General features: G+C 30.4%; 1 protein-coding gene across 1 annotated transcript in view; it reads left to right on the top strand.

The window, feature by feature from the left end:
- LOC113394383 (cAMP-dependent protein kinase catalytic subunit 3) overlaps nt 1-12,874 on the top strand; it is a 29,718-nt gene extending 16,844 nt beyond the window's left edge. Inside the window, exons 2-7 of the mRNA XM_026631680.2 lie at nt 1,272-1,440; nt 2,839-2,948; nt 6,936-7,181; nt 8,905-9,086; nt 11,581-11,658; nt 12,474-12,874. Of these exons, the coding sequence (XP_026487465.1) occupies nt 1,272-1,440; nt 2,839-2,948; nt 6,936-7,181; nt 8,905-9,086; nt 11,581-11,658; nt 12,474-12,599 (911 nt within the window). The 3' untranslated portion in view covers nt 12,600-12,874. The remainder of the gene's footprint in view (nt 1-1,271; nt 1,441-2,838; nt 2,949-6,935; nt 7,182-8,904; nt 9,087-11,580; nt 11,659-12,473) is intronic.
- Nucleotides 12,875-13,085: the final 211 nt, after the last annotated feature.

Genomic DNA, 13,085 nt, shown 5'->3' with positions numbered 1-13,085 from the left:
AGTTAAAAATCAGTCCGATGATACAATATTTATTCTAATATTAGGCTGCAATAATAATGTAGTAGAGAAGCGCTGATTCATTATATTGAAAGACGAAATAAAGGCGAATGCTTACGAAGAATTGTTTCAGTATAGTTTATTTTTTGTTTATTTGCAAGTATTACTGGAGGGCAATATGTTATAAGATACTTAAGGTAAATATTTCTATCGTAATTGGGAATGACGTTCATGATTCAGCAGATTTCACGAAAGTTGCGCCGTTTACTGTATCAGATTATTGTCCAGCGTATTAATAATACAATAACAACTATCATCTATCTATCTGTACTTAAAATTGAATGATTCATGTTGATCGTCTGTTGTTTTTTTTATAATTATTCTTTATTTGAGTTTATCAGAATTCTTAATTTAATAAATTAGAGATATTAATATTCAATACCATCACGATCTTGTTAGACATATTATTAATAATTCTAATGTATCGATCAGATATACTCATATCGTATACATAATTTAGTGTTACGATTTAAATGAATAACTTTATATTTCTTATGACATTGCGTTAGAGTGAAAACGTTCAATATGTACGATATATGTAATCGATAATATTAGGCCAGTCAAAAAAGCCCGTGAAGGTCAAATAATTAGTATAATTATGATATTTTGGTATGTGGTTTCGGACGTTAAAATAATAACAAATTAAAATTTTCAACCCTCTGGGGTGAACGCTAGGGAGTTGAGAGGGTCAAAAGCTTTTCGTTTTAGCTTATAACTTTGTGAAAAAACTTGTTAGATGGTTGAAAATTGGACAGAAGGTATAAATAATTATAACTTACCTTGTACTAATTATTTAATTATTTGTATATTGTATTTTTTATTTACTTATATATATATCGTCACCGAACCTGAACCCAAAGATCAGGTTCGGTGAAGATACTTAGTTAGCTTGTTTTTTATTTACATATAAAATCCGAGGGCTACTTTTCCAGTCAAGTTCTGACTGAAAAAAATTCTGACTTGCCTATGTCTTTAATTAAGAACCTAAAAATAATTTTCATGTCAAACCGGAACGAGTTCAGGCTTTACCTGCTTATCAGAAATACTCAATAGTTTTTTCATGACACAATCGGGGTTCGCCGCCCAGGACTCCAGGATCTGCTACCTAATAAGCTGGCCACTAGATGATGCATGCAATGCAGTCAAATAATAATAATGTTAAACTTTAATATCTACTTTACTGAAGTTTCATGTGTCTGTGTTTATTGTTTCAGGGACCGGAACTTTTGGGCGTGTATGTCTCTGTCGGGATAAAGCCGCGGACGAATATTTGGCTATGAAGATTTTGTCCATGGCAGATGTTATCCGTTTGAAACAAGTGGACCATGTCATGAACGAGAAGAGCATTTTGGCAGAAATCAATCATCCTTTCATAGTTAATTTGTAAGTTATTTGTTTTGCAGTATTAAGGGTACATACGATTCGTATGACGTAAGTAAGAGAAAAACATCGGCTCGGAGCCAATTATTCTAGTAGGCATTATCACATGTAGGTATTTGTTGCAAAATAATAGGTACTTACTATAAATTTAGTATTCAATTGTTTTGGGATTATATTTTTCTAAAAAAAAGGAAAGTGTGATGTTTTTCAATCAATCAAAGTAGTACCAACATTACTTTTAGTTCAATGGTAAATAATAATTTGCCAATTGCTGTACATAAAAAAGTAAGGTAACAGCCTGTGCATGTTCCACAGATGTGCTAAAGCCCCCTTTCCCTTTTTTCAGGATACGGTTTTGAGCCTTTTTCCCTACGTTGTTCAAATGTTGATTAGTTGATTTATATATTGCAGACTTTCATTCGACAGGTTTTCTCACGATATCTTTATTCATCGCCAAGCAGGAAATCAATTACAAACTTAAAAGTATATGAAAATTCAATGCTTGCCCGGGTTTGAACCAGTGATGTATACATACCACTCACAGAAATCCATGTACATGGATTTGGATCTTAATTATTTAATAATTCAGATATTATTCAAAACTTGATTGTTAAGCGCTTTCATATGTATTTAAAGATTGATTGCTTTGCACTATTGCACTTCGGAGTTCGTACGTACAAAAGTTTGCTCGCCAGCGAGTCAAAGGTCCGAGAGAGCATGCCGCACGATCTTAGCACACGTGTTGGGCAAGCCTCATCAGACGCAGATCTGGCAATCATCACCCTCAATTCTTTTTATTGACAGCAACTGTGATATATTCGGATATCAAGCATCGAACGATTAAACATTCGTTACTAGCTGTCAGTTTGAATAATTATAGTTTTCTTAATATATTATTTTCTATAAGTGCTCCGCCATTCTCCACTCTCCGCTTATCGGAAGAACAACAAATCCTGTTTTGGAAGAACATTTGAAGTTCACTAATGGATATATCCCAAACATTCCCTATTTGTGCTCCACAACTACATATTTGTCTTTACACTAAAGACGTTTTTTTCTATCCAATTATACAAAATAATAAGAAAACTTACAAGAGTAAAACAACCACGAGGTATTTGCTTTTTATTTACAAGAAAATGTTACCAGTTAAATAATCTATACTAATTTTATAAATGCAAAAATTGTAACTTTTTCTGTGTATCTGTCTGTCTGTTGCTCTGTCACAGTGAAGCCACTGAACCGATTTTGTGAGAAAATTTGGTATGAAACAAGCTTGAACCACAAGGAGAGACATTTTTATGCCTAGCACCCGACGACGCGGCCGGCAACTAGTAATTCATAATATTGCGAAATATATAAGAGCACTTCATGAAAAACATAATGTAAGAAATTTGTTTGCAGACGATGGTGGACTCACGATGACTCCTGCCTCTACATGCTGTTCGACTACGTGTGTGGCGGAGAACTATTCTCTTATTTGAGAAACGCAGGGCGTTTCAGCAATAGTATCGGTGAGATTATAAATAATTTTAAACTAATATTTAAAATTGGAGTTCATTAATAACGCCTGCAGTGCAAAGGCTTCGTTTTCATTTAAGGGGGCAGATGCAGATTCCCTGACCATGTTTAGTTTTTGTTCTTACAAAGTGATCACATGAAGCACTTATAGGTTTCTCGCTCCATCGTCGACTACATCTTGACATAATTGTACAGATTGCGGTCAAGAGCAAACCTATATTCCACTATAAAAATAAAATTTCAGAGCTGAAACTGCGAATAAAATCGTATTCTTATAATCTATACACTCTGTGGTTACACATACAGTTTGATCTTAAATAAATTTAAGATCAAACTGTAGTATAAGAAAGGTAGTTAATTCTTGACCAGATACAATTTCAAGTTTATTAAATAAAAAACGTCAATCAATATGTAGAATTTAGATAAAACATTATATAGACATTATTAGTAGTATACAAATTAGTTTTATAGTATGGCGTTTAACAGAAATGAATAAAAACTTAAATCGGCGAGTGGATTGTTTCAACGTATATGTATTTCCTCTGTGGCGTTTTGGTGCAGTGATTGATAGAATGACGTCATCGTATTCGTTCCGTGCCAACTTTATTTCATTACACCAAGTAAAATTTTATAACAGTAGGCACTTCTGTTATTTTGATAAGAATACTAAATCCACTTCGAATTTATTACACATCTAACAAAATGGCTTAAAAGATAGAAATCATCTGTACGTCGCCTCGTTAATTGTTATCAATTTAAAGATCTTAAAAATATCACTAAAATAAGAATTACAGTTAATAAAGAAGAAATGTTTTACATTTAATCGCTGTCAAGAATAAAAATATTAGTTTATTTCGGTTTCTTGAATAATTATCTATCTTTATAACGTATTACAATGTGTTCACAAACATAATTCAAGGTAAGATAATTATTAGATGATACTCAAATACATGGTGTGATGTTCAAAAGCATATAGTATTAATCAGATGTGAATAGGCGAGTATTTCTGGAGAAAGGACATGGACGGAAATAAGCGGTCAATGACGCGAGCGTCTGTAACTAAATTTCGAATAGCGTGTGGTTGTCCTTGTCGTGTACAAATGTTTGTTGATAATATTTCGATTCAGTTTATCCTCTGTTGTACCATGAATTTTGTGGAACAATGCTGGAGAACATTTATTATTGTAGCAGGTAATAAAGCGATTGCGGTCAGTCGACTCTGGCAGACGTCGTGACGCCTGCGTCACTCCTGCGCTTGCTTATTATAACCCGATTTATAAATATTTTGTGATCCGATTACGAGACAACATATAGGGAAATAAAAAAAAATACACTGTAATTTTTTTGATTTTTATGCGATAAGAATCAATAAACAATTTGAAATGATTGTAGAAACAGCTGTAAACGATGTTTCAGTAAGGAAACTTTTTTGGGTTGTATAGTAGCATAAAATTTACAAGTATACGAAGTTGTTGCTGCACAAGTGCTTTTAAATTATGTTCATTGCGTAAATGTTAATATATCAGTTTTATTCGTTTTAAATAGATCGTAAAACGATTGTAGAAAAGTGTTTTTGGGTTGCGATTTAAGAAAGCTGTGTTCCATTTCTATTTTCGTTCGTGTTATATAAAATTTGTTGCATTCGTACACGAGGGTTGGTGTTCTTACTGATTAGTTAAAATCTAGGCATTTGACTAAGTTTCCGGTTGTAGATTTTACAAGGGAGTTTTTGTTTTTAACTTATAAACAAGCTAGTCCAAGCGATTTCATCTGTATGTGTCTCTTCGCATTTAAAATTGAATTTATTATTATATCTTTATCTATACCTATCGGTCGCAGGCTATCTTTATATAAAATTTCTTTACGGTTGGTTCTGTAATTATGGAGGAAAAAAGTCATGACAGGAAACAGACATATTATAGACAGACAAAGTTACTCTCACGTTTATAGCGTCAACGTAGTAATATATAAATGATTGATTATTTACTATCGATCAAATATTTTCGATACTAATACTTTCCATACAGTGTCTTATAAAGGAATTAATTTACAATTGCGACAGACCTAACCCGGCTTTAGCCGGGAGCAATAAAAAATTAATATTATATGCATATAATTTGTACCCTATAGCATTTAGGAATAATGTTCCTTTCTACCATTGAAAACAAAAATTAGAATTGTATGATTGGTTTCGAAGATTTTTACAATTGTTTAAATCTCGAAATATCAAACTTCCATATTTTTTAATATTTCTGTATAAGTTATAACATGAATGACTATTATATAAAATAAAAATAATAAATGAACCCGATTATTAATATTATACCTGAATATATATTTTGGAGATTTTAGCATTTTGCCCGTTCGGGTAGGTACCGCCCACTCATCGGATTTTCTACCGACAAACAGCAATACACTTCGTATTATTGTGTGACAATTATTATCATAAAAAAAAAGATAAAACGTGACTTTAAACGAATTGGAAGTTGATGAAATTGTTATTTATTGAGGTGTTTCTATGGAGCCTTCCCACCCCAAGCATCAAACTTATTTGACATCATTTCATTGTATTGTCGTCATAATTTTAGAAATATGCAAAATTTTAAATTAATGCTATTGTTGAACGTAATAAATTATACATTTTTAAAGTATGTGAATTAAAATCATTTTCATACTAAACTCGATACAGTTGTGTTTGTTTTTTTGTTGTAACTTTTATAAGATTTATATCCACCATGTTGGGAAAGGGGACCAAGAACACTGTTACAAGAAATCTATCGGACTATTTATTATTTACTGTTATTATAACTCGTATTTCATAAGCTTAATGAAACATAACAAACTATTAAAAAGGGAAGCGTGGGTTTCGCTATGTTTTATATACCGCCATTTTAAAAAGTGCAAAATTTAATATTCAGCGCGTGATCTTCGGAGCCTTAATTTGGTGGTTCAAGTTCATTTAAGACAGTGACTTTGAGAAGCGTGATGTCATTCAAAAGCTTATAACCATTACTGACGCTTCTCTGTCGCCCACAGACGGTTGACTCATTCGGTTCATAATTCATTCGTTCAACTCAAAGACTACCACTTTATTTATCGTTAAATATTAAAAAAAATGTTGTGGTGAAATAGTGAATTTACTGTGTATTGCTATTATGTATTAAAATAGTTTCTACATGCTATTGTATCTATGGTAGAGGATAAAATTTTCCTGCGAGAAGTGACTCTAATAATACACAAAATTACGCCCGACATCGTCCAGCGCTGGCACTCGTCAATGACTTTATGAACACAAAAATAAACTCATTTCTTTTTTCAAAATCATAGCAGCACTTTTTTATAATATGCGGATACTTTATATTAGTAATGACGCACCAAGAAACATATTTATAACATACAATAAATACATAATATATATTCATAAATAATCAATTTAGGTTCTTGATATATTTTAAATAGCTTTTTATACCCTCGAGAAGTCATCAAAACTTGGTATTACATTAAATCGGTGTAGGTGCGTGTGTTACAGAAACGCCATCACGAACTAAATATAACTTAATATATCAGCGTAATCAAAATGAATATTAGTCATGTGAAATATTAGGATACTTGTAAAAATTTCCTCGAGTAGAGTATCTTATGTTTCAAAAAAACGTTAAATGTAGTGATATAAACTTTTTTTATTAAAATATAAATCATAACTACGGTACCATACTTTAATGAGTATAGGTATTTCTATAGAATTCGGAGGCGAAGGTCATTAAAAAACTAATTAAAAAGAAGTTTATCGCTTGTAGAACTAACCTGTAATATAATAATGTGCACGAATACCTCAATTTTAAAGATCAGTTTCTTTTTTACTTCAAACAAACAAATACGATTGAAAAGATAAAGAAATAGTTTGTAATTCATTACCAACACTATCTATCAGTATAGAGCATACGGCAGTATATTAATGTGTTTGATGGTTTTTGTTACAGGCAATTTCTATGCAGCGGAAATTGTATCTGCATTGGAATATCTTCATGCTAGGAATATTGTATACCGTGACTTAAAGCCAGAGAATCTTTTGCTCGCAAAGGATGGTCACTTGAAGATCACGGATTTTGGTTTTGCGAAAAAATTGACAGATCGAACGTGGACGCTTTGCGGTACACCAGAGTATCTTGCACCTGAAATTATACAGAGCAAAGGTCACAACAAGGCTGTCGATTGGTGGGCTTTAGGTAAATATGTTTTGTATTATTTCTTGTAAATACACTATTTCTAAGAAATCAACCTGCAACGTTTAAAAATGTTTAAACGATGTATTGTGCTATAATCCCATTTAAATATTAAAAATAATTGTGTGTCTCTAACATTCGCTGAATAATAACAAAAATATAAAAAATAAATTATTTTGTAATTAAGGTCAGCTTGATGCAAAAGGTTTTGAACCATAATACCATAGAAAATATTTTTTCTACATTCTATTATGAAAAACAAAAAATCTATGAAATCACCGTTTATTTAACAATAAAAGTATAATTTAAATGCATTAATTTATTGTGTAGGCGAGTTTTTTCTCTGTTCTTGAATAAAAGGCGGGTCACGCGATGTGACTCATTTCTGATAAGGTCATTAAAATTTAATATTTTACCTTAAAATATTAGGCCTTCATGTTAGTTTTTTTTGGAATATAATATATTTTTTTAATTTCCGAATGCGTCAAGGATATCTGTTCTATGTTTAATAATTTATTGAAAAAAAAAACAAATTTCGTATTTGTTTTTTTCATAATATTAAATTGAATTCCAGTATTATATCGATTAAAAATATTAATAAAACGGAATAAATATTGATATATACACACGTTATATTTCTACCAATATTTGAATATTATTTTTAATACTTTAATACTCAAGGTATAATGACTTCAGAAAGTTGTACCAAGTAAAAATGAGTCATTAAGTGTTGCGGTCACGTAATTTTTATACGACACTTTTGACTTATGGTCTAAACACTTTTTTAATGTTGTTATAATGTTATATTAGTGGCCAATAAAATAACGTATGAATTTTCATTAATACAATATAGTTTGATTAATGGAAAAGTTTTATCGGTGATAACCTAAATTTGTATTTGTTTAGTGGTGTCGATTTTGTTTTTTTATACTATTATCATCAGATATACAACGCGGTATTTTCGCTTCTTTATACTTTACAAACCATTTTTATCGTTCATATTATTTCTTTATAATCAGTTTAGTTGGACTAAGTTTCTAGGTCAATATTTGTGGAGAATGATTGTATAAGAAAATTCACAACGATTTATTCAAATGTATGTATGTATATTTATATGTATATATATATATATATATATATATATGTGTTTGTGTGTGTGTGTGTCTACAGCTAAATGACGACAAAATAGTTTTATTCTGTTCATAAACATTTTCATCAACAGGTATTCGTTTGATGAAAATAATTTTGGTGAAATTATAAAACAACTTTATTCTATTCTTAACGTTGAAGAAATCACGTTGATAGCTCGTTCGTTGTTTTTCGTCAACGCGCATGCGCCGCTTATAGTGCGGCGTCTGGCGACATTTAATGTAATGTTTACATTATAATTATTTAATGTTGTAGTGATTTATTGCTTCGTCTGTCTAATTTGAATCGCTACTTGGTGCCAGACTTATAAATGCGTTTAGATAATTTATTGTACAGGAGCTTGCGTATGATTGTCTGTGATGCGGAGTCCTTGGCAATGGAATTGGAAATTCAATATTGATAAATATCGTATTCAAAGTTTATTGTCTTTCACAAATCAAAGATGTCACATTAGAAAATAGATTGAGTAGATTAATTGTTTTAAATAAACATGTTGATCGCGCTCTACAATATATGACGCCAAACGTTTACAATACAAAGTACATAGCTATATACTTTATAACATTTCATTTTACAGGAGTACTCGTGTATGAAATGCTCGTGGGTTATCCCCCTTTCTACGACGACAATCCTTTTGGAATTTATGAGAAAATTCTTAACGGTCGCGTGGATTGGCCGCGACATCTCGATCCCGTCGCTAAGGACATAATCAAAAAACTATTGGTACAGGACAGAACTAAGAGACTTGGCAACATGAAGGTAAATTTCAATTTTTATGTATCTTTAGTCAGTTTATCTTATCCCACCATATTGCAGTTATCGAGGAGTTTTGTTTTATATTATAGAATGAATTAGTTAAAAATCTTTTGTTCGTGTGTCATTGAGATTAATGACAACTTATAGTATTATTTTGTTTTAAATGTTAGACTCGATCTATTTATGATTTACACAGCACGTTACTACTTTTTACGCATTAACTATTTTTTAAGCATTTGATGGAGTTTATTTCAAGTTTCATGAATAGATCCCATTATAATTTCGAAACCCAACATTGCGCTTTGTACTTGGCCAGGAAATATAATTATATTACGATTTCGTTTATATGTTCATTTTACTATACGTCAATAAACGTTTTGCTAAATAAACATTTATAATAATAGATTTTACTAGTTTCTTGTAGGTTTTGTTTAATAGATGTGTATTAAAATCTAAAAATATAACGGCTAATGTTTTAATATTTCACTAGAATTTTGCAAATGGAACAAATTGCAATATTAATAATTCCAATTTTTTAAATTTCACAATAAAATTAAATGATTTTTAGCGTATTTTTTTTAAACATTAAATAATGGCATCTAAGTGGCTTGTTTTCCAATTGTAATTCAGAACGAAATATTTAAATCCACATTAATTTTGTAAATAAATTGTGTTCTCATACGATTTTTATTCGAATTTGTACTGCAGAAAAAATGCCGTACGTACTTCGCTTTTAAAGTTGGCTGTTTTCCAGATGTTTCCATATTTAACTCCTAATCTAACATTTTACAAATTGCATTAAAATAACAAAATTTAAACGCAACGGAAAAAAATAATTCTAGGTTATTTTGGAATATTAAATTTTATAATATGTGAAATTCCTTTAAATTAGTTACTGTTTTATCGGAAAATTCGACGCTTATTCGTTTTACAATATGTTACGGAAGTTCTGATGCTATTTAGACTTACTTTAAATGATAAATGGTCGCGACATCGTGTGATGAATATTAAAATGTGGACAAATACGGCAGCTGTAAAGCCCGTGCCGCTTCTATTTCTCGTCTCGAAGGTACAAATAACGTTAGAAAACTTTCAAGATTTTCTCCAAGTAAGTGGACACTCATGTGGTACTTTACTTTATAAAGAGAGAGTATGTTTTAGGAATGTGTTCAAATGACTGCAGTTTCTACTAGTGTGACGTTTTCACCGAGCTTTTTGCTTCGATGTTGCAGAAATCTTTAGAAAGCCATCAGTCAAGTATCCAACGGCTGTATTGAAAAGTGTCTACACTATATTATATATGAATTTATTGCAATATAAATATTTGTATATGTATATGGAGTTTATGTTGTAATTAAAATGAATAAAGGCTTAAGAAAAATTGACAATGAAAAAATTCACGGTCTATATAATAAAAATAATAATAACATTAATCTTTGTTCTCAAATAAGAGCTATAACAGTATATAAATACAGATGCTATGTTATTTTCGTAATATAAATCTATGGTATACTTAAAACAATTTCAAAAATCACATCAATGTAGTGTATAATAGTCAGTCGTTCAGGGAATAATACGGAGCATTAATTTTATAATTAATCATGATAAATTACTCAGAACGACGTGAAAGCCAATAACAACAAAACCGTTTTAATTTGAAACCATTTTATTACTACTTGACGATATTGATTGATGTATGAAAGGGTTTGTTTACGAAAGCGATATTAGCTACTATGACGAAAATGCGGTCTAAATGTTCGTGATTAGATTCAAGTTTATTTCCGATGATTCGGTAATAGGACGTTCATTGTATTTGAGAATTCGTTTTAAACTTTTTATTTCTATAGTTCTAGTTCTTAATTTGATTTCCCTCTTATAAAACGTCAAGTTTTTACTAAGAAAAGAATAAATAGTAATTAACTTCCCGTTATGTTTTTTTATATATAACACCCAAGCATATAAAAGAGGTTTATAACATAAAGAAATTATGCATCTTAGTCGCAGTAACCAATTTGATAAATTTGATAACACCATTAAAAACTCTTCGTAGGAAATTCTTAGGTTTTATATCAAGACAATTTAAAGTTTTCAAGTTACCAGGCCTTCTTTTTACATTCCTAATACTATTCTTATAAATATTCTTAAATACTGTACCATTGGGTGGAATTCGTGTTGTCAAGTAGTGAAGTCAGAGTGTCTAGAATGTGTAAATAAGGGTTTTCTGTAGTCTTTTAGTTTAAAAGTTGATAAGTAGGTCTGATACAGCCTTAAGAGTTTAAAAGGAATGACATAACAATCTGTGTATTATTATTGAGGAAAAAAAGCAGGTTAATTTCTAAAAAAAATTTACTTTCGACAGTAATTGAAAACAATATAATTAATTGAAAATCCATGTTTTTTACTTAAACGGTATAAAACAAACAAAAAAGAACATTTTTTAATAGAGTATACAACAACAAATTTTTATTTTCAAAATTAATTTTAATGTTATTTTCAGTGTGGTTCGGAAGACGTGAAACGGCACAGATGGTTCAAACATATCGATTGGGCTGATGTATACATGAAGAAATTACAGGTAGATATTTAATTATATATTTGTACATTTTCCATAAACATTAAGAATTATTAAATAAACAAACCTTGTTCCAATTTCAATAAGCAACTGTTTTTAAATGATACAATTATAGGAAATTGACGGCTGAGGTGCAACACTAGTATAGCTAGTAATAACTCATTTCCTCTCCCTTTACTAAGAATGCTAGTTCGTAATATGCAATTAAATACAATTTATAACTTACCGATATACATATATTTTATAATAAAGTATTACTTGTTTTTTTTCTTAGTGCATCAGGCGGATATATAAATAGTTTCTGTATTTATGGCACATATTTTAAAACCAGACAAATTAAACTTGTGTCATTCAAAAGGTGGACTGTAGCGACTCTCGGAGATAGGCACTAAAATTAGTCCATATTCGTAGAAAAATTATAAAAAAATAGGAGTTCTTACAATTTCCATACAACCTTTTTTTATAAAACTTTTCGTTTAATTCAAGTATTAGTTTATGTAATATACTTATGAAGTAAAAGTTATTAGTAATAATGTAAATGTCCCATTGCTGGGCAAGATTCTCTCCTATCTTTTCTAGGAGATGGTTTTTAGGGTATTCTTTCAATGTGTGTTCCAATGGGTGTTAATACAGTTTGAGTATTTTATTCGACAATTGAAGATTTCTTTACGATGTTTTTCTTTATCGCCTAACAAGATTTTAAATTCAAGCGATCCACTTGGTGCTGGCTCAAATTTGAACTTGCAAACATAATCATTACATATAGTCTACTTCTTACACGACACTTTATAAATTGTTCAAAAATTTGTTATTTCCAGCCTCCGATCATGCCCTCTGTGTCTTACGAAGGGGACACATCAAACTTCGACGAGTACCCCGAAACAGATTGGAAAGCCGTGCGGTCGCTCGATCCTGACGAATTGAAATTATTCGCTAACTTTTGATGTACACTAGAATAAGACGTATACTAGATAAATAACGAGTTAGTAAATGTTTGAACAAACATTTTTAGTGAATCCTAATAATAATAAATAAAATCGATTTATAAGTATCGATAAGGAAAAATAACAAGAAAACATGGATTCGAGTAACGCTGGTATAATTCCATTGGTATTAACGTATCAGATGAATACCATTTATTACATTTTACTGCGTGTTACAAATTTTGTAAAATAGATTACTGTTAAAAATATTTAATTAAAAACGAATAGCATCTGAAGAGACAGGGGGAGCTAAGTCTTGTCTAAATATTTAATAGATTACAATAATAGACTAGTATATTTAAAATTATATTTTATATAGTATAGTAGTTTACTTTGTAACTTAATTTTCTCAAGGTATCAAGTTGTGGATAATAAGAAATTACATTAAAAATAGTTAACGTTAATCGTAAAGTGAAGTAAGAGACTCTTACTGTCACATTACTGGGC

This window comes from Vanessa tameamea, chromosome 4 (assembly GCF_037043105.1).
Source record: "Vanessa tameamea isolate UH-Manoa-2023 chromosome 4, ilVanTame1 primary haplotype, whole genome shotgun sequence".
In the NCBI taxonomy this organism is placed as follows: domain Eukaryota; kingdom Metazoa; phylum Arthropoda; class Insecta; order Lepidoptera; family Nymphalidae; genus Vanessa; species Vanessa tameamea.
The sequence above is the reverse complement of the archived record's forward strand: the minus strand, read 5'-3'. Positions and strand labels throughout refer to the sequence as shown.